General features: G+C 40.0%; 1 protein-coding gene across 4 annotated transcripts; it reads left to right on the top strand.

Annotated features, from left to right (window-relative positions):
- Window positions 1-6,184: 6,184 nt before the first annotated feature.
- SPG21 (SPG21 abhydrolase domain containing, maspardin) lies at window positions 6,185-22,682 on the top strand. 4 transcript variants are annotated; one of them, XM_090270764.1, is made up of 9 exons: window positions 6,185-6,459; window positions 10,283-10,369; window positions 13,132-13,293; window positions 14,630-14,710; window positions 15,627-15,772; window positions 17,656-17,764; window positions 18,429-18,536; window positions 20,947-21,087; window positions 21,965-22,682. In XM_090270764.1, the coding sequence occupies exons 2-9, from the start codon at window positions 10,307-10,309 to the stop codon at window positions 22,079-22,081; spliced, it is 927 nt and encodes a 308-aa protein (XP_090126890.1). In that variant the 5' UTR covers window positions 6,185-6,459; window positions 10,283-10,306; the 3' UTR covers window positions 22,082-22,682. The 4 variants fall into 4 exon arrangements, with proteins under 4 accessions (XP_090126890.1, XP_090126891.1, XP_090126893.1 ...); XM_090270765.1 differs by having other exon boundaries at window positions 6,185-6,466; XM_090270767.1 differs by lacking the exon at window positions 6,185-6,459 and adding an exon at window positions 7,253-7,275.
- Window positions 22,683-23,016: the final 334 nt, after the last annotated feature.

Genomic DNA, 23,016 nt, shown 5'->3' with positions numbered 1-23,016 from the left:
TCCTGAGGATGGCAGCAACGGCATGCCAAGGTGGTTTTAGACCAGACAAAGGGAAAGAATTTTAGAGTGAGAAAGGATCTATGATTTAGTAACTCAAAATTTCATTTTCAAGATGATAAAATAGGCGTCCAGCCTCAGCTAGCTAGTGATAATACTAAGATTAGAGACCTGCAGACTACAGATCAAAAGGATTTTACTCTTGATTTGGTTTAGGGGACAAAATAAATGTTCTGAATATAAAAAGGAGCTCTTGAGAATGGTTGTCAAAAAGCATGTTTATTTTTTTTATACTTTGTATTTAAGGCAGTCAAACCTATTTTCATCATTTTCCTTGATGTTAATCAAACGATTTCAAGGTAAAAATATTCTATTTTGAGAGGCAGAGTCTTAGAGTCAACAAACATGGCGTGAGCCCTGGCCTTGCCACTGAATAAGCCCAGGCTATTACCGCTTTCTCTGAAATCTGTTTCCTTATCTGTCAAATGAAAATTGTACCTGCTTTGCAAGGGTTGTGAGAAATAGAAATAATATATGCAATGCACCTAGCATAGTGCCCAGAACACTTTAGGTTCCCAATACCATTATTGTTAGCTAACGTTTTATGAGTTTTGGATATGTTTCTAAGGATTTAACATGAACTATCTCATTTAATCCTTACAATAACCGTCTGAGCCAGGTACAGTTAAGGATCCTCATTTTTCCAGAATGTTCAATAGCTCACAAGTGGTGGAGACAGAGTTCACACTCCCGTAGCCTGACACCAGTCTGCGGTCCTAACCCTGGACTACTCTGCCTCTGTTTGCGAATATTTTTATCCTTGATCAGGGGGTTTAATGTATTAGGCTTTAATGCTCAGAAACAAAGAAATAGGGCATATTTTGAGTGCCCATTATGCAGGCACTGTGCTCGACTATTTCAAAAACAGTTTTCTCATTTCAGTTACTGTTTTACCACTATGTTACCTCTGAGAATTCATAAAGCTTTCTAGAACTCTGCCGATTTATTTTGCTTTAACTGTAGTATATTCGTGCGGCTCTTATTTTGTAGGATTACTTATTGCTGCTCTTCTTCAAAGGTAGATTATCGCATTGTTGTTTACAGAAGAAATGAGATGCAAGGATGACAGGTCATACCTTTGCTTAGGAACTTTTACTTTAAAAAGTTAATAATGGGCTCACATTCTCCTGGCTGTGAGGGTACACCCGGCTCTGCAGACTCGTGAATAAAGGCCTCACTTTACGGCTCAAAAAAAATAAAATAAAAAATAAAAAAATAAAAAGTTAATAATGGACAAAACATTAATTTATCCAAGAAGTCTTCATTAAAAAGGTATTTTTGTGATACTTTTTAAAAAGAGGCAGGGTGAGTATGATTATCAGGGAGAAGCAACTTTGAGGAAGTTCGATTGTAAAGAGTCTGTAATATATCTCTCATAAATATATAAAATGTATACGCTTAGAATTGGAAAGAACTTAGAGGTCATTTAGTCTAACCTTGGACTCATTTTATATTAAAGGAAACCACCCCCAGAGAGAGGAAATCTCTTGCCCACGGATAGAACTCAGGTTTAACTCCCAAATGATAATAAATTATTAATTACAAATAACTGTATATAGCTTATTTGATAAAACCTTTTGGTAGCAAGCTGTAGAAGAGTCCTATCAGAATCTTCCTTGGGCAGTTCTAGAATCCCCACTCTGTCTGGCCCCTGTAATCCAGTGTGGTGTGTATTTGACACAGACTTGGTCTGACAATGAGGACACCACATTCATTTTCAATCTTGGGTGTCAGCATAATTTGATATATTAACACTGCAGTCAACTGTACCCTGAAAAGCTTTAAAGGGATAGTATTCTAAGAACTAGTACTAGTGTGAAAACTAAGAGTTTTGTTCCTCTTGCACTTTTTCACACATCCACAGTTCTTGGGGGTAAAATAGGGGTAAATCACTGGTGGGTCAAGGGAGGGAGGCATTTGACATATTTGTATATAAACATCTACAGATCTGAGACTTCATAGGATGTTCAGGGCCCTTTGAGAGAGCCAGACCTATTCTAGACTGTGCACCTTGGACTTTAGCTTCAAGTGGGGAGCTATTGAAAGATTTAAAGCAGGGTTTCAGGCAGGATTTAAAGCATGAATATAGTTGCTTTTAATTATTTCTGTCCCACAATAACATATGAATACATTCTTATATAAATTTAAATACGAAATCTAAAGGCCAACGTTCTTCGTTACCACCCTCACATCCCCAGTTTCTCCTTAGAGATACTGTTCTGTTTGGTGTGCATACGTGCATTAGAGGTATATCTAGGATTATTTTGCATGTATGTTTTAAAACAAACATCCTGTCAAGAGATCAGTTTGAGGGATAGAGCATGGATTTAGGCAATTCTGAAAGCCAGCTGGCCAGCTGTTTATTTTGTTTGGTGTTCACGGAGTATTTTGTGAACATTCCAGTTTGTAAGTGAAATTCTCGCACAGGGTGCTTGTAGGAACCACCTGGCAGACCCCAGCCACAACAGTTGCAAATCATCACAGCCTTAAACACCAGGTCTGTCTGTACTGTGGCCTGCCCAGGATCCAAAGTTTGCTCCCTGCAGTTGTGCAATTACAGGACAGCTGGAATTCACATACATTAAACGTTCCTGGTTCGCATTAGGGAATGCACAATGTGCTTGCCATATGCTGTAGAACAATGGAGGATCCAACATGACTCTGGGGTCCTTTTATAATGAAAACAAAACATTATTTTTAGTTTGACCTTTTACATTTTAATAAAAGTATATGCATAACAAATCATATCTACATAGTGGTTTTTCTTTTTTTTTAAGTATATTTTATTGATTATGTTGTTACAGTAGTTCTGATTTTTTTCTCCCTTTTCTCCTCTCTGCCCAGAACCCCCCTTCCCTCCACCAATCCCACCCCCCTTAGTTCATGCCCATGTGTTGTGCATGTAAGTTCTTTGACTTCACCCATTCCTATATTATTAACTTCCCCCTGTCTATTTTATACCAACCAATTATGCTTCTTTTTTTAATATGCTTTATTGATTATGCTGTTACAGTTGTCCTAATTTCTTTTCCCTTTGTTCCCCTCCACCCAGTGACCCCCTCCTTCCAACTGCCCCCCCCCTTAGTCCATGCCCATTGGTTGTGGATATAGTTCTCCTCAACATCTTCCTGTCTACTCCACTCCCTCCTACTATGCTTCTTGATTCCTGTATCATCTTCCTCCCTTTCCCCCCTTCCCCCTCCCAGCTGACCTCCCCCCAATATGTTCCTCATACCTATAATTCTTTTTCCACTTTCATTGCCTACTTAGTTTGCCTTTGTTTCGATTCCCTAGCTTCTGTTGTTGGTTGCTGTGATACAGTTTTCATTTTAATGTTCATAGTTTTGATCCTCTTTCTCCTAAACAAGTTCCTTTAACATTTCATATAACAGTGGTTTGGATCTGATGAACTCATTCACTTTTACTTTGTCCCGGAAGCACTTCTTCTGCCTTTCTATTCTGAATGACAGCTTCGCTGGATAGAGTAATCGTGGTTGTAGGTTTTTGCTTTTCATTACTTTGAATATTTCTTGCCAGTCTCTTCTTGTCTGCAGAGATTCTTTTGGGAAATCAGCTGATAGTCTTATTGTGACCCCTTTGTACATAATTCTCTTCTCTCTTGCTGCTTTTAAGACTCTCTCTTTATCCTTAATTTTTGACATTTTGATTATAATGTGTCTTGGTGTGGTTCTCCTTGAATCCAGTTTTTTTGGAACTCTCTGTGCTTCCTGGACCTATAAGTCTATTTCTTTTCCCAAGTTAGGGAAGTTCTGCTTCATTATTTATTCACATAATTTTTCAATTTCTAGTTCTTCTTCTTCACCATCTGGCAACTCTATGATTTGGATGTTGGCCCACTTATAGCTGTCCCTTAGGTTTCTGAGCCTCTCCTCAATTTCCTCACTTTTCGTTTCCTCTTTCTGCACTGGTTGTTTGTTCCTTCCCTATGTTCTGATTTGTTGATTTGATCCCTGGTTTTCCTTCCCTCACCACTTGTTTCATGTGTGTTTTTGTTCACTTCAGCAGGACTAGCCTTCATTCCTTTCCTGTCTTTTTTAAGATCTGCTGTTAGGTCTGTAAGCTTTCTTATAACCAAAGTTCTGAACTGTACCTCGGAAAGATTCCCTATCTACTGGTCAGTTAGATCATATATTTGCTGTCTGGTCATCTGGGTGATTGGGAACTCTATCATGATCGCTGCCATCCTGACAATTTTGTGTTTACCTTTGCTTCCTGGGTGGGGCTGTCATACCTCCTACACTATAAGGGGAGGAGTCTCATGCACTCATCACAACTGGGCGACCCTTCTCACCACACTGTGGCATTCTGTATGGGGGCGGGGGTCCAAGAAGGATTCTTGCCATTTACTCTCTGCTGAGAGACTGGGAGCTTCTTCCTCCATACCCCTCCCCCCCAGCCTTCACAGTCCGAGGCAATGGGGGTCTGCCTTCCCCGGCATTAGAATCGAGAGCCGATGGGTCTGGTCTGCAGCCATGGGTGTTCCCCAAGTGTTTCTCGCCTCTTTTAAAATACAGGTGTCTGTGCTTACTGCTGTCCCGCCGCTGTTGCTGCAGCTGCCGCCGCCAGCACAGCTTGATCTCTCCACCCCAGCTTCGCCCCTCCTACCCGTCCTGAGGAGCTCCACTTGTTTATAACTTCATATGTTGGACTTCCATGTAGCTTTATTTTCTGGAACTTCTGGTTATTTTTGGTTTTGCAGTAGATGTATTCCTTCTTAGTTGTGGTGGGAGACGGAGCGTGTCAGTCTAGGCCTCCATCTTCACCAGAAGTCGTGAAGTGGTTTTTCATTATCAACAGTCAAGTTAAAAATTATTATTACCAAACTAACAGAATAAGGACTGATAATCTATTTGGGCACATATACTAGGCCTGTTACTAAAGTGAGGTCTGGGCTGTGGGATCTAAGGAATACAGTTTTAGAAATACATATGGATAAATTTATTTATTGTCTCGTCAATCCATTCAATATACATTTACTGCCTATTATGAGCCTGATCATTTGCTAAGCACCAGTTGAATCACTGTTCTCTTTTTTCTCTTTTTGCTAAGTTAAAGCCCCTAGCCCAGATGGACAAATAAATAATGTACTGAGTACCTATGATGGGTTTTACATACAACCAGTGATTTGCCATTCCGTTCATGAAACTGTTCCAAAGTTTTGAGGAAAAGACCCAAGGTTAAAGACCTTCCATGGGAGCATGCCCTATCACCTATGTAGTGCTTATAATAAAAGACTGCTTCCTGTGACTGACTTGAAATTCCAAAAAAGGTGATGGCGGGGATGGGGGATGGGAGGGCTGTGAATGTGTTACTGTGCTCTTGGGAAATGTTTTTGTGATTTGTCCAAGTTCTACACTGGGACCCAAGGCTCCAGAGCGGGAGGGCAGAGGTCATAACTTAGGATGCAGTTTACTAGGATTCTCCCCTGACTTTAATCCCATCAACAGTTACCTGGGGTAAAGGCAAAATTAAAAGGCATTTAAACGGGGTACATATTTTCCCTTAAACAGATTAGGGACAAGCACTTAGAACAGGGCCTTGAGGGCAGGATCACTAAAAATTTCAAACAAGACTCAAATGTTAATCTTATATATTGTTTCTGCAAATATTTTACTCAAAAAGTCATGACGTCTACAACATCTTGCTTAAGAAAACCGATTATAAATATATCAATATTCTCTATAGCTTTAAGTGATGCAGGAGCTGGAGGCTCCGTGGGTGCTGTTCAAAAAAGCCTTTAGAACGTCCACACAAATCTGGAAGAGGAAGTGAGTGCGTTACAGTGGAGGACCATCGAGGGCGTCTGTGGCTGTGCTGAAGGAGAAAAACTTGCCAAGAAAAGAGAGGTTGCAAAGCTCTAGAGGCTCACGCAAGCCTGGAACTCAAAGGGGTCCCCTGCTTCCTTCTGAGGACGCGAACTGAAGGCACAGATATGTCCCAGTGAGCTCGGCGACCCCTCCTTTCATTCCACCACTGCCCAGGTGGACGCCGGCTACGCCCCCAGAAAGGAGAAGCAGGAGCGCCTGGATTCTCGCCGGCCCGTCGCCATGGTAACCACCGCAGCCCCGAAGCCCCGCCCCTTCCTCACTACGTGGCCCCACCCCCTTCAAACCCGGAAGCGGGAGAGTGGCGCCCGATGAGCAGACGTTTCAGGAGGAGGGAGCGGGGCGGCCCAGGTTTGCTCGGCCGCGCGCCCCGCCCCTCGGAGGCCCACCGTCGGGTGCGCTCCCACTGCCTGCAGCGCCTTCGGGTCCTGAGCTCTCTGGCTGCCGGCCCCCGGCCCCCACGCGGTCCCAGCCACCTCCCCCGGGCTCGCCCCCATACTGGAGGGAAGAGCCGCCTTGGGAAGGAGCGTAAGGGACGTGGGGGCGGCCACGGCAGGTGAGAGGTGGACGAGGCCCTGGAAAGCGGGGTGTGGTGTGTGACGTGTATGGGGTTGCAGCTGCCTCAAGCTGTGTGACTTTGTGAGTGGGCCGATCCATGTGACCATACACGTGATCACATATCCCTCTGTGTGTGTGAGACTGAGCTCAAGTCTGAGTTTATGGGGGTGGTCGGTGTGCCTGTGACCCTGCCTTTGTGTGCCTCTCACCGGTGTGGCTGGGAGAGGATGGGGGTCCGTGTGGGGTTCGTCTGGGGTGAGGGTAGGCGGTGCTTGACCAGGGCATGCCCCTGTAATCCCATCCTTGGGCCACACTGCTGCAGCCCAGGAATGTTTTCCAGTGAACTTTTAAGAACTCTGAGCAGAGACCAGTTGTTTGGAGTTTGGCCTCAGCCTGAAAGTGACAAATGACTTTGTCATTGCTGAGTAGGGCCAGGTGTGAGACTTGTCAGTGGGGGTTGAGAAAAGTAGCAGGGCTAGTCTCACTTGTCATATTCTCATTTTCCCTAGGAGTTAGGAGTTCTGCATTTATGCTGCTTCTCCACCTACAGTATTCCAGCTTCTTTTAGCACAAAGATTCAAGAGACTGAGGAGTAACTTGATAGCTGTGTGCAAATTCCCAAAAGCTTTTATATCAAGACAGAACACAAGATGAGGTGTCACAGAAGAAATGTCAAGTAGGCAGCATTTCCTCCCATGAGATTTAGAAGAAAGATAATGGAAAAAAGGTTCATGAAAAAAAAAAAAAAAAAAAAAGGGCTTAATCTTCCCCTGAAGAGATCTAAAAAAGGATAGCTATTTACTGGTGTGCTAAGGTATGGAAACTCGCTTTAAACAGCCACTTCCATCGCCTGGAGACTGTCAGGTTCAATATTTCGTTATTGTGGTATTAATAATAATCACAGATTGTCCATATGTAGATCAACTCCAGATTGAGATAAAGGATCAGAAAAGTTCTGACTAGTTAAGCTCGTTATGTGATAAACATTTGTAAAGGTGATTTCATTGACTGTAAACTGGCAGGTTCTGTTGAAACTCTGAGACATAAGTGCTGGTAAATCTTAGTGAACACTCACAACTGGCAGTTTTATTGTCAGCACTAGGGCAAGGGAGGACTAGGTGTCCAACGCACTCTGGGAGGAGGGGCTTCCTTGGGCAAGATTCAGGAAGATCTCTGGAGGCCTTTCCCCACCGGCATGAACAGGTGCTTTTGTTTTTGTGAAGAATTGAATTGTGAGAGATTGAATCAGTGTTGAGCTCATGGTCCACATTCTTTCTCTTTTAATACCGAGCAGTTTGGTCACAATCTCAGTTAACCTTTTTGGCCTTATACAGAATGTTACTCTTGTGACTTGGAAAAGTATACCCCTTAAGTTGGTGAAAGAGAGCTGGGAGAACAAACTTCCTTTTCATACTGCTCACAGCTGCTTTCCCTTTGCAGCAGTGAGCTTTTTTTTTTTTCCCCACTGAGACGTCAGTTGGTCATTTGCAGCATTTGGTATCTGTCTTACCTTTCATGTACTGCCAAACTAGCACAAGTGTTAAAATCACTTGCTGCTACAAAAATTTTGTCACAGTTGGGTGGAATCTCTCCAGCAAGATTAGTTATAAAAAGTTATGATACTGGGGTGTTTGTGAATAATATTGAGGACTGTGGTAAGGAACATCTTTCTATTTATTGCTATGGTTAGAAGTGGATGACAGTGAATGTGTGTGCCTGTGTATAGCAGTTTGGTTAGTATATTACAGTTGATTCCAAACCATGACTAATTTGTTTTATGCCAAGTTTGGTAAATCTAGAGGGAAGCGTTCTGGTTTTAATTACCTTTGATGCTTTATAAATCTATTGAGTATATATATATATATATATTTTTTTTTTACTAAACATGTTTTTGATATTTTCTTTTGTAATATAGTAATTGTTTATAGTAATGCAATGGTTTAAAAAAATGTCTCCACTAGGAAGTACTTATATGATATAGAAATATTTCTAGTCTATCCAGGTTGAAAATATTACAAAATTAACTATATGTGTTAGTTGCTTTCAGTTAAAAGTAATAACCAGCTCAGAGAAAGGCTATAGTTCAAATGGCTAAGATTTTTTTAACATATTAATATTCAAGAGAAAATGGATATGCAAAGAATTATTTTATTTCAATATGAATAATAATTGTATCTGTGCACACTGACTTTCAGGATAAGACTGGCTAATAATTTTCTTGATACTTTAGAGCAACTTATGAATGTAACAAATTTTTCTAAAAGTTCCATCCTAACCTTGAGAGAAGAGACCTTTATTATAATGTCAAGGTTGCAAATCAAGTTTAATATTGGATGTTTAATTTACCATTTCCTTGGAGTTCAATTTAGTAATCTCCCCCCACCCCTCAACTGTTAGAGGTAACAGTTGAGACTGCTGAGTGCCTTGTGTGCCTGAAGGAGCAGATGTGGAGGGCAAAGAAGAACGAGCTCCATTGGTTTTAGAATCCCCTGCCTTTGGTCAGTCCAGAGAAACTTCTAAAACGTCAGCCCAGAAGTTAAGTCCTAGGGCCTCAAACTCATCTCAGCCCTGCTCTGAAATCCAGACTTGCTCCGGGGTAGAGGACATGGTACATTGCAAGTATTTGAATCCTTCGAAACCAATGAGTGGAAGTTCCTAATTTGGCAATAAGAATCTGCAACAGGGAACTATAATTTCAGATTCCTGTTATGGCATGACACAGATGCCTGGGCAAAGAGAGCAGCCTTTAACTAGCAGATGCTCAGCCGGTTCAACGTCCATACAGAATTGCCGGTTCAACGTCCATCCAGAATTGCCTCGTTTAGTCTCCTTAGAGCATAGTCAGTCACTTACTCAACAGATAATAGCTGCTGTGTGACAAGCACTGTTCTAGGCTTCTGGACATACCATGGCCAAACAGTCATAGATAAGAAAACAAGCCCAAAGACGGTCAGTGACTGTTCCAAGATCACACATTTTTTCTAAAGGCATGTTTTGTTTGGTTGCTAGTTCTAGAGCCTTCAAGCCTACCCTGGTATATTGTCAGAGATCTGTCAGAGGATATTATATCATTTTAGTCACAGCAGTTTTCCTATATTTTTCATTAAGAACTACATGGGAGGTTCTGAAGTTATCTTCCACTAAAGTGAGATTTATGGTACTTGGTGCCAGCTTGACTGGGGTTAAAGAAACATTAGTTCATGAAGGTGGAGAACACATAATTATTTCAGAAATTCTGACACCCCCTTTGAAGACAACTTTGGCATTGCCTAATAAAGTTGAGTTATACATTAAAAAAAAAAAGATTATGCTACTTGGTGAATTGATCAGGAACCAGGCTTACCTTAACTTCTTTCTCTAGTGTGGATGGTTCCGTATGATTCTGTCAGACAGGAACATCTTTATTAAAGTGGATTAATAAGATATTGTGAGAAGATAGGTGATGGTACTGCAGTTTGGAATTATTTGACCAGGACAGGCAGTCTGGTGTCAGAAAAGACTCATGCATCTGGTCCTAGATCTGCAATAGCCATGGGATCTCTGGTAAGTCATTTAAATGTTTTAGATCTGATTCTTCTTCTGAAGGAACTAAGGAGGTTTGAATAATTATCTCTCAGGGCTCCTTCCTGCTCTACAATTATACAGCATTTCACCAAATTGTTTTCTGTAGTTTAAGAATATACCAGCAATGTAAAAATAGTCCATTTTCTTGGTTTTACCCTATAAAGTATTTGTTGTTGGTATAGCTAGACCAGACTCTACATTTAGTTCTGATGTAAACATGAATTCTTGACATGAAACATCACATGCTTTTATTTCAGGGTTAACCTCCATTTCAGCTAATCATGGGAGAGATTAAAGTCTCTCCTGATTATAACTGGTTTAGAAGTACAGTTCCCCTTAAAAAGGTATGTATGGTTTTACTACACCTCTTTTTTGCAAAATCTTATATTGTTTTTTGTGTGTGATTTAGATGTTATGTCTTAGTAGTGTTTGAGAGGAAAGGTTGTTGCCAAAAATTATGACTTTACATTGCAAAACATAAGTACAGTCAACTCTTGAGACTCATTCAAAAGTAAATGTGAGGGTAACTATACTCATTATTTTATAATTACTTTTACATATTCAAACAAACAAGATATGTATATTTCTCAGTATAGTTTAGTGGAAAGCTTACAGCAACAGTAACTACACAGAAAGGGCAGTAAGATTCTATTATAAAGCATTTTTCTATACCTCAGATTTAAGATTTACAATGGATTACATTAGAGAGCCTCTGTTAGCAGTGAAATACTCGCTCTGCCATGATCATCTTCTGGAAACTTTATTTCCCTGGGATGTCCAAAAAGCACCAAACACTTTTATTTTGAAATTTCACTATTGTCTCTGAGTCCCAAATTAATCCTAAGTGCTTGGGATCATACTAGACAAAAGTTGTTTAAGTCACAAAGTAAAATCTTTGTTGATCCCCTTGCAAAATTATTAGAGTACTGTGATCTGAAGATCATTTATGTCTCCATTATTTTGTCACAGTAGACAGCTGTGGAAGTATTATTCAGATCTGAATTAATGACAAAATTACTCTCTACATAGAAATTTGAGATACAGTTCTCCAGTATAGACAAAATACCTGCTATATACCTGGCACTGTTGTAGGACGTCCCCACCTATCTTATTTAACTCTTTCAATATAGTGGGTAATGGTGTGCCCATTCTATAGATGAGGAAACTGGGGTTTTCAGTGGTTAGCTTGTCATAAAGGTCACACAGCCTGGTAGGATCTGGATTGAAATCAGATTAATCTGGCTTCAAGCCAGAAGTACTTCGCTGCTTACCGAAGGGAGCCCTTTCTTCTTGCTCTCGGGGAAATGACTTACTCCTTAGTCCCATCCCCTCAAGTGAACACATGTGAGCTCCTCTTAGACTCACTTATCAAGCTGATCACCAGAACCACAACAACCCAAACTTACATAAATAGTCTTAGAAGCAGTTAGGAAGTTGTTTTATTGAGGTGATTTTCTGCAGTAGTCAGGTGTGTTTAGTCCACAAAAGTCATGATAAATTTACTTGACAAATTTTGTGGTGCTAGATTTTAAATTATCAAATAGCTATAGTGTCTTCTAAAGGAATTCTGACAAAATTGCCATTCACAGAACTCTGAGAAAGTTGAAATGATAAATAACCTTTAAGTATTTATGGGTTATATTTAGGATATACTATATCAATTATATCTCAATAAAACTGGGGGGGGGGGGGAGAAAAACAGAACATGCTATTTTTGTTAGTTTTCTTCCAAATTGGATGATTGAAGTAATTTTCTGAAAATTTTAGAGATCTTTTCTCATATGAATTTTATTACTACAAGGTTGAAGTTTACTGTGTGCATTGTCAAAGGTCATTGAGAGATTTTTACAATTACAGCAAAATGATGTGAAAAGCAAAAATATGAGTGGTAAAATACAAAGGGCAAAAATATGAGCGTGAGATACTATTGTGACCATCTGTGACCTGGGGAAGTCCAGAAGGAAATTGTCAGGGCCCTCTGGACTTTGCCTTGCCCAGTGTTCTGCTCCTGGTCACATCTGTGACCATGGTTAGTGTGCTGCCACCCAGAGGGACACCACGGGATTCACGGCACTGCCAGCTAGGAGATCTCAGAAAATAGAACCTGGAGGCCTTGAACTTTTATTGTAAAGTTAGGATAAATATTGATTTGCATTGGCAAAAGTTCAAGCCACTAATGTACTTTTCCAAATACCACCAAAAGTCAAAGAAAACAAAAATTAAACCACACAATGAACAATACTAATAGCTAACACTTACAGAACACTGAGCATCTGCCAAACTCTGTGCTGAGCACTTGAGTAGTTTCAGCTCATTTAATGCTCACTGTCTTCCCCTGTTGGATTAAGAGCCATTAAATGAGGAAGGTTTCTGATGACCTTCCTCCTTTCCACCCACTTCTCCTCCCACACCCCCCAAAAAGCCAGTTTTTCCTGTACCTATTCCCCACACCCAACTGAATGGTTTGAAACATTCTCCTGGGACAGTGATGCCCACACCTGCCGCGTCCCTCCTCTCTAGCAGAAGTCTCCCCTTTGGAAACTTGGTCTAGATCAGGTGCCTGAAGCATCTCCTGAGTGGTACTGTCTCTACCCAGTTTCACCGTAAAGCCTGAAGTCTTGCTTCCCCTGTCCACACTTTGACCATGCTGATCCCAGGCAATTCACTGGACCAGCACTGGAGAATGACTGCAAAGTGACCTTCTCTCTCTCTCTCTCTCTCTCTCTCTCTCTGTCTCTCTCTCTCTCTCTCTCACACACACACACACACACACACACACACACAAACTAAGATGCTATGTACAGAGTTTACTGGCTAATGGTCAACAAAATTCATAACCATGGCTAGAAAGGAAAATTAAAAACTGGAAGAAAAAGCAGTTTTTTTGAAGAGTATGAAGCAGTTCTGTGGAAAATTTCCTTAGCACCAAAGAAGGAAAGGAGACCAAAGCAGTTTATTTTATGTACTAGTCTGGCATGACCCCTAGGTTACCTTTTAACAAACAAGGCAATGGTATTAAAATTGTCAGCAAGACTATAGTGTGACGTTCACAATACAAAAACCCAATCTGTAAGACTTTCTACTTTTTTTAATTCTTTCCCTCCAGATTATCGTGGATGATGACGACAGCAAGATATGGTCACTGTATGATGCAGGTCCCAGAAATATCAGGTGTCCTCTCATATTCCTACCCCCGGTCAGCGGGACAGCAGATGTGTTTTTCCGGCAGATTTTGGCTTTGACTGGATGGGGTTACCGGGTGATAGCTGTAAGTATTACTGATTCAGTATTCCAGTTCAGGTCTTTGTGTTTTTGTGTGTATGTGTCTGTGCTTCTCTTTCTGATTGACTATAGTCAAGGGCACGTTTTTTATTGAGGTGAGATAATTTTCTTTTTTTTAAATGTGACGTGAAGCCTTTTGAGGGAAGGTGGTGTGGTACACAGACATACGGAGACGCAGAGGGGATGACTAGCCTCTCTGTTGAAAACCTTCTCTACTCCCAGCTTTTCTGTGCATTCTCTCCTGTAACTCTCATCAGTAGGAAGCATTGTCCGTGGTCACAGATGAGGAGACTGAGGTCCAGGCCATTTTAGTGACTGCCGCAGGTCACACAGCCAGTAGGAGGTGGAGGGAGAACCAAGCTCAGTCCTCGGACTCCGTGTCCACCGCTCCCCTAGCACACCAGGGAGGTGAGCACAGCCAGGAGATCTGCTAACATCCGGGTGAGGGAAACCTTCCTGTAATGTACATCTTTGACACTTGAAGTGAGGTTCATTAATTAGCTCACGTCCTTAGCACTGATTAAGGACTTTTTTGATTCTAGTTGTTATTTTATCACTGAGTCTGGTCTACATCTAGTTTCTCATTGGTCATTCTTGAGTCTTCTTCTTTGGGAGAGGGGAAGGCACTGTTGCTGGTGACCGATTTTTTTGGCATACCGTGACTGTGTGACGGCAGTGGAGCTTGGTCTCCTAACCTCCCAAAAAGGAGAGGCTCTTCTGCTTTGGAGCTGGCAGTTGTTTCTGGGACCTGGGATGTTAACATGTAAATGGTTCTTCCTGCGGGTCTACTGCTGTTATTATACACTTTACTTACTCTCTAACGGAAAGAAAATGTGGGCCAGATCTCTTCTCTTGGAAGGTAGCCAAAAATTCTACTAAGGGCACCACCAACTGAGGCCACACAAAACAAAACAAATTCCTCTTCCTCCTGACAGCCCTTTCTTTCTTGAAAAAACTAGTTATTATCTGCAGACACTGGCTGCTGCCTTCCTCTCAGGTCTTTTCTTCTCTGGTTAAATTTTTCCAGATTCTGGAACCATTCCTCATACGGCATGTTTGCGTCTCTGCGACAGAACCTCTCTCGTTTGAGGTTTTCAGTAATCCCTCTTGGTGGCCAGCATTCCGTGAGAGCAGGGTGGTGACCGCCCTCATCCTGGTCCTCTGCGGCCTCACACATGCCAGGACCTTTCTTGAGATAAGATGCCCTGTGCAGAGCCACTGACAAATGCTATTATGAGAGTCCTACATTTTTCAGATATTTATGAATTATATTTTACCTTTAGAGCTTCTAAAATAAATTTTAATATTTGTTATCATTTCAGTTGCAATATCCAGTTTATTGGGACCATCTTGAATTCTGTGATGGATTCAGGAAACTTTTAGACCATTTACAATTGGATAAAGTGAGTACCATGAAACTACTTGCATGTGACTTTAATGCAACGTTTACATTATTAAAGGCTGGTGTTGTTTTTCTCTTATTTTTTTAATAACAGCTCTTTTAAGATAAAAGTCACATACCATACAATTTACCCTTTTTCAAGACTATAATTCAATGGTGAGTATACTTACAGATATGTGCAGTCATCACCAGAGTCAATTTTAGAACTTTTTTTTTCACTTCAAAAAGAAACCCCATACTCAGCAGTCACTCCACCCCTCCCTCCCCCTGACCCCGGCAGCCTCCTCTGCTTTCTGTCTCTAGGTATTTTCCTATTCTGGATATTTTGTATAAATGGAATCATACTATATGTGGTCTTTTCTGACTGGCTTCTTTAGCTTAGCATAAAGTTTTTGAGTTTCATCTCTGTATCAGTACCTCAACCCTTTTTATTGTCAAATAATATCCCATGGTATGGATATAACACATTCTGTTTATCCATTCATCAGTTGGCACACATTTGGATTGTTTTCAGAATATCTGGCTATTATAAATAACACCGCTGTGAACATTCATGTGAAGTTTTAGTGTGAACATATATTTTTCCATTCTCTTGGGTAGGGAGTGGAATTACTGAATCATAGTTTTCTTAAACAGAAACTGCTAAGTGGTTTCATTTTCTAATACAATCTGTGAACAGTATTTTTTTAACTTACATAATTTGTATGCACAGTTTTATTGTTTTCTTGAGGGATATATAAACTGTATCTAAATATAGTATGTCCTAAAATTCTAACTGCTGTAGATATTTTAGTCTGTTGGCTAGTAGTGACATTCTATTCTGTGATTGGTGACAGTTAAAAGAACTTCTTAAAAAAATATTTATGTTCAGGATTGATCAGTGTTATAGGATCCTCCTTATGTTTGTTTATAATTAGGTTCATCTTTTTGGGGCTTCGTTGGGAGGCTTTTTGGCCCAGAAATTTGCTGAATACACTCACAAGTCTCCCAGAGTCCATTCCCTCATCCTCTGCAATTCCTTCAGTGACACCTCTATCTTTAATCAAACTTGGACTGCAAACAGGTAAGAATGTAAACATTTAGCCAAAATTATCACTATTTTTGTTCAGTGGAATTTTGAAAATGTTAGCTTTTGTGCTTTTCTGTTTGTTTGTTTGTTAGGTGTCGGGGGGGGGGGGGGCAGCCATATCTACTTCTGTCTTCTGAAACTGCCCTTGCTTTTAAAGTTAGAAGTAATCACCTTTGCAAAAGAAAAGAATTGAATGAACTCTGAATTCAACTGTTTCAATTACTCTGCATTATTGTGGAGCTTCACTTAATACACATTCATCTGCTCTCACCGTTTCTCTTTGGTGCATATGCAGCTGCTTGTGTCCTGCTTATTTTGTTCCACTTATTTTGTGTAAACAGTCCTATGTATTGGCTGACATGATTTCTTTAGGCATTTGGCTACTCCCAATTTTGTATCATATTCTACTGTAAATCTTTTTACAAATTACCTTTTTGCTTCCTTTTCTGGATTATTCCTTGAGATATGGCCTCCAAAATGGAGAGACTGGAGCATTTAGTCTGTCAGCAGATGTTCTGACACTTAATGTTTGCGTCCTTTTGAGAAAGATGGGGACGATGGACTGCTTAGCGGGGCGGCCAGGGTCGTATCTGCTTCCTCCAAGCTGGCCTTGCATTGATTTCGTCATTTTAATTAGTCTGATAGGTGTCTAATGGTACCTTAAAGCTGACTTCATGGGCATTTCTTTCATTGCTAGCAAGACAAGGCTCTACCCTAAAAAGAAAGCACAGTGACTAAACATACCTGTCTGATCAGGTTGGTTTTTACATAAGGTTATAGGTAAATGATGTTTTCATGATTTTCACATCTACTAAAGATTGTATTGTTTGTTTGGTTTTTTTGTGCTGTTATTTTTTAACACTTTTCCTGATGTCATCTGGGTAGTTTACTCAGAATTCATGCAGTGACTTCTTGTGTATGTTAGCTACCAGTACTTCATATCCAGGTGATGTACTAAAGCTCTTTGATTATTTTGATGATTTTTAGTGTTTCAGTGGTGGGAGCCAAGACTGATCCCATTTCATGCTCTTGCATATTAGCTGCTTTTTAGCAAATATCTGAGTGCTTACTACATGCCACACACTGAGGCCAAAGGGGTGAACGTGGCCAACAGCGTCCACCCCTCACAGAGCAAACCCAGGCCTCTGGCCTTTTCAGAAGCTACGAAAGCTGTGGGGGTTGAGGTGGGGAACTCAGGTAAGTGAAATATTTTTGTGAGGGAAGCTCCACTTTCAACAAGGTCATTCTACTGAGAATTTGCATCAGAAGGTGGTCTGCACCTTTTATAAGTCATTTTCAGTATAGGCTGAGAGAAAGTAGTGTTTAGCCTACATAATGGCTCTCAGCATTTGTAATTAATGGAATAAGTATCAACCAAAAATCACAAAATTGAAATCAATAAAGATGAAATTGTCTTGAATTAACCCAGTTGAATCTAATAGCAAACTTTGGGAGGTACAATAACTCTTTGATTTTGCTACTTTGACATATCAGTCAATCCAAAGGTGATGTAAACATGAAGGTTGATATCTTAAGTTTTTAGTTTTCTAAAGGAAATAGTTTAGCGCTGGAAATAAGGCCAATTAGGTGGGGAAAAGTCTTGGAATCATCCAAATGTCTACCGTGGTAAAGGTATTTTGAAATATTATTTATAATTATTCAAATCCTCAAAAGTTTAGTCACATTAAGTCATAAGTCTTTGGGAGCTCAGGAAAGTACATATAAAAACAAGATGCTGAACTCTTTGAAAGAAGGGATTAGGTCTTTTTATCTGTAGGTTCCAAGTAACTAGCTAATATAATGCTTCGGGGTTGAATAAATATTTGCTACTTATGTGTAGGCTCGGAAGTTTAAATTATCAAGTCTTTGTTTTACAGCTTTTGGCTGATGCCATCATTTATGCTCAAAAAAATAGTTCTTGGAAACTTTTCATCTGGCCCAGTGGACCCTTTGATGGCTGATGCCATTGATTTCATGGTGGACAGGGTAAGGATCATAGAGTTGGGTCGGGATACCCTGTACTGGGAGTTTTCATGTTTGCTTGGTTCCTGAAGATAATCTGTCCATTGAGTATATATTAGAGGTGCCTGTTAAGCAGTCTTGTGCATTAACTTTAATACATCTGAAAGTGGTTACTGCTGGTAACTCATCAGAGTCACTGTGGGGAGCTTTTCAAAGTACAGATTCCAGAGCCTCACATCAGACCATCGGACTGAAATTCCTGGCCATAGGATTCCTGTATTTTTATTCCACTCCCTCCTTCCACTTCCCCAAGGTGAATATGATGTAGCAGATCTCTAGACTTGCATTTAGAAACTACTGGGCTAGATGATTTTGCTGAGGTCTTATCCAGCTCTAAGAGCTCCTAAATATTTATCTGTCATCTTTGAGCTTAGGGAATTGGCTTGCTGCCCACAGGCATGTATTTAAAGAAGCAGTTGAGGTTGAACACTATGAAAGACCAGGCTCCCAGAATAGAAAAATACCACTACTTGAGAGGCCTCATTGATGTCTCTCAAATACATTGTATTTCCTTTCTGGCCCCACCACACATGATACCTCTTTTATAAGCACAGATGTTGTGTGTGGATTTAATGGTAATGTGAAAAACAAAATTAATTTAAAACTTTACCTATGTTTCTTTCTGTAGCTGGAAAGTTTGGGTCAGAGTGAACTGGCTTCAAGACTTACCCTGAATTGTCAAAATTCTTATGTGGAACCTCATAAAATTCGGGACATCCCTGTAACCATTATGGATGTAAGCTTCCTTTTAAGTATAATTTCTCTTCTTTTTAATATTTATTTTTTAGAAAGAGGGGAAGGGAGGGAGAAAGAGAGGGAGAGGAACACAGATATGTGAGAGATACATCAAGATACATCAGTGGGTTGACTCTCACATGCCCCGACCTCGGGACCTGGCCCGCAACCCAGGTATATGCCTTTGACTGGGAATCAAACCGGCAACCTTTCACTTCTCAGGCTGGCACTCAATCCCCTGAGCCACACCAGCCAGGGCTGTATAATTTTTCAATGTTTTTCTTCAAATGCAGCCTTGGATTTTTTTTTTTTTAACTCTCCAGTTTTCTTAATTCTAAAGCAATCTATTCATTGTTTATTCTGTATTTTTCCTGGCAGGAATAACACCATTGAAATCAGAATAAATTTAGACAAACATGGTAGTTCTTACCCATTATAATGTATTTTTGTTATTCTTAGCAGCAACTGTTACACATCTGGGCAGCAAAGAGAAGGTGCCTCAGGAGAGTAGAGACTCAAGAATTCCATAAGTTTAATTAGTACAAAAACTTATTATATTTTTGAGTTGTGGTAAAATATGCATAACAGAATTCACAGTTTTTACCATTTTTTTAGTGTACTGTTCGGTGGCATTAAGTACATTTATAATATTGAGCAACCATCACCATTATCCCAAACTGAAACTCTGTACCCACTAAATAATAACTCCCTATTTCCCGTTCCTCCTAGCCCCTGTAACCATGTTGTAGCATGTGTTAGAATGTCATTTCTTTTTAAGGCTGAATAATATTCCATTGTATATCTGTTGATGGACATTTGGGTTGTTTCCACTTTTTGGCTATTGTGAATAATGCTGCTCTAAACATGAGTGTACTAATATCTGTTTGAGTCCATTCTTTTAATTCTCCTGGGTCTATCCTTAGAAATGGAATTGCTGGAATCATATGGCAATTCTGTGTTTAGCTTTTTGGGAAACCATGATACCATCTTCCACAGTGATTGCACCATTTTACACTCCCACCAGCAATGCACAAGGGTTCCAGTCATTCCATATCCTCATTGTCACTGGTTATTTTCTGTTGTTTTGATAATGGCTGCCCTGGTGGATGTGAAGTGGTACAGTATTCCCTCACTTACCGCGGGTATTACGTTCTAGAACCAGCACCACCCCTGCGATAGGTGAAAATCCGCGAAGTAGGAACCTTACATTTATTTTAGTATTTATATATTTTTTAAGGCTTCATAAACCCTTCTCACACACTTATAAACCGTTCCCAGTCCCTTATTAACCTTTCCTACTCCCTTATTAATCTTTTCCACACTTTTATAAACACTACTTATGTTCTTAAACACATTCTACACTCTTAAACCTACGTAACTTTAACAACATACACATACAGTACCACAAAATCCCGTGATATAGCGAAAAATTCACGGTAAATAATTAAATATAATATTTTTTAAAATCCCGCGATACAGTGAGGCCTCGATAAGTGAACGGCGATATAGAGATGGACTACTGTATTTCATTGTGGTTTTGGCCTGTATTTTTTAAATATCATATAACGGTTTTGTCTCAAAAATAGATTTATTCCTAAATTCAAACAACAGGGTATTTTAAACAATTCATCTTTGTCAGGAAATTATTCATTATAAGCCTGTAATCAATAACTTCTTATCATTTTACACTGTAATGCCTACATTCTGACATTGCTATGACACGGAGCAAGCGTTTCAGTCTCCCAGGTGCATTGGATCTGCTTGCTCATCTCTTAAAACTGCCCATCACTTGAGTACATGGTCACTAAAAGCTGTCTAAGCTTAAGCAAGTTGAGATACATTTTTTATTGTTTCTTTTAAAGTACTTTTTTGCATATGTGTATGAACATCAGTTTGTGTGGGCATTGAAAAATGTATGGGATCATATGCCCCGAACTGCTAGCAGTGGCTCCCCAGGAGAGGTCTGGACTTCTTCTTACTCTCTTTAAATTTTCTTGGATTTTTTTTTCTAACTGAGCATATACTACTTATGTAACTGTTTTTAACTAATAAAATTAAAAAATTCTTTTGGGGTTTTATGATCTTTTTTTAAATGAATTGGCATTTTCAGTAATGTTTGTTCACTATTAATAGTCTATTAATTTAATTAGCTATGTTTTGAGGAAAAAGGAAATTCATAGGAGAATTTTACCCCCCAAAGAATGCAAAAGACATTTGTCTGCAAAGTCTGTAGCTAACGTCTTATGTTGGAATTAGAGTCCCCAGGGGTGGGCGGGAGGAGGTCATCTAGACTGCACAGGGGTTCCACAGTGTCTCTTCAGGAGAAAGAAATGCTTGGTGTCGCCCTTTCCATAATGTAAAAAGAACATATTAAAATGCCACTGGGTTTCAACCTTGTCTTTTTTAAAAAGGTATTTGACCAGAGTGCACTTTCCACTGAGGCTAAAGAAGAAATGTACAAACTATATCCTAATGCCCGGAGGGCTCACCTTAAAACAGGAGGCAACTTCCCATACTTGTGCAGAAGTGCAGAGGTGAATCTTTATGTACAGGTGAGTCCCAGCTTGGAACCCAGAGTACTATGAACCCCAAAGCCTATGATTTGAAACATAATACTTTTTTTTTGATAGTGGAGTAAGAGAACTACAGAATTTTCTGTATGAATGAGGCATTGATTCAATTAAGTTGGTTTACATTAATAATTTATAGGAGAATTCAAGCAGGTATATTAGAGATACCCAGGTGACTCTGCTCAACATCCCTTTTCTAAGAACAGCAGGCCTGCCCACCTCTGCACACTGAAGTAGCCATTTGGTATGATGTCACACAATGAATTCAGTCAGAGCAGGACACCAGACATAAGTGGGGTCAATCTGTGTTCCATGAAGTGACTTCTTGATCTATTTCTAATGTATTAAAAATCCCCACAAAAAAATAAAAAGCACCACCTCTTCATCCTCTACCTAAATGGATGTTAGAACATCAGTGAAATTATTACTTTAGCAGAAAGTTTCAAGAGTCCTAAAAAAAAGTGACGTCCTTTGAACCTGTCATCCACTTGTAGAAATGGATCCTAAGGAGAGAATCCTAAATACAGAAAAACTCACTGCCCAGAGACATTCACCAGTGTTCAGCAAACAGCAGAGGATGGGCAGGACCTGCCTTCCAACAGCAGGAGTGGGAGGACCGACCTCTGCTGGAGCAGCATGCACCATTTAAGATGTTGATGAAGAGTTTGTAGGAACTTGGAGAGACTGATTACTTATTAAATAAGGAACTAAAATCCCAACTTGTGGTTTTATAAAAATACTTAGACTTTTCTATGTTGTCTAATTTTTCTCTAATTAGTATGTATTACTATAATTTTGGAAGCACAAAGCATTTATATGCTATGGTGACATTTAAATTAATGATTCTGCATTTCTACAGATACATTTGCTGCAATTCCATGGAACCAAATACGCGGCCATTGACCCATCGATGGTCAGTGCTGAGGAACTCGAGGTGCAGAAAGGCAACCTTGGCATCAGTCTGGAGGAGCCATAACTGGGGCTTTGGCTGGATCAGCATGTTCCTGTACAATCAGTGACATCAGTGCCCACCAGTTGGCCTCTCTGTCCAGTTTATCAGGCTCACTGGTTATCACTGTTCGGAAGTAGGACTGATTGTCACCATCGTGACAGGCAGCAGCTCTTCTAAGCCAATATAACTGTTCCCTCCTCGGGTTTTTTTTTTTTTAGTTTTTGAATTTGAAAAAGTACTTTTGAAGACTCCTGTTTTAATAATTGTGAAATTTTTGCTACCAAAAGTCTTCACTGTTTTGTTCTTTTGTGAATGTTAATTTCTGAAACTTGGAATGTTGTGGGGGTTCTTTTCTTTGTCTTTTTTTCTTTCCTTTCCTCCCTTTCTTTCATTTTATGTTATTTGCTGTGAACACTGCACCTCCAGATTGTGTATCAGAAGGACGTTGGTTATTTTTACGCTTTCTTGGTTATAACCATTACCAGAGTGCCAAGGCTGCCATCACACCACTGGCTCTCCTGCAAATCAACTACTTCTGACTTCCAGTTATGCAAATCATTTTGAGTTTTAGCTGTTGTCTTTCTAGCCATGACAGTCATTTGGAATAAAAATTCATTTTCAGTGAGTGGCTTTTGTAATTATTGTAGCTACCCAACCAGGCTACACAGACCTAGGACTTTCTGAGAAGCGACTGTGGTGTTTGCCAACTCTGTGTGACTTTACGTAAGTTACTTAATCTCTCTAAAGTCTGAGCACTGTTTGCTCATTGATTGAGCTGCTACCATGTGCCAGGTAATTTTCATAGATTGTTTTTCCCTTCACTGGAAAATGTTAAACACATAAAGTAGAAAAAATAATATCATGAACCATGTCGCAATCACCAGCTTCAAAAATTCTCAACTCCAGGACAGTGCTGTGTCATCTCTTACCCTACCCTCTCTTCTACACCCAGTCCCATC

This window comes from Furipterus horrens, unplaced genomic scaffold, assembly GCF_987537825.1.
Source record: "Furipterus horrens unplaced genomic scaffold, mFurHor1.1.pri manual_scaffold_3, whole genome shotgun sequence".
NCBI lineage: Eukaryota > Metazoa > Chordata > Mammalia > Chiroptera > Furipteridae > Furipterus > Furipterus horrens.
The sequence above is the reverse complement of the archived record's forward strand: the minus strand, read 5'-3'. Positions and strand labels throughout refer to the sequence as shown.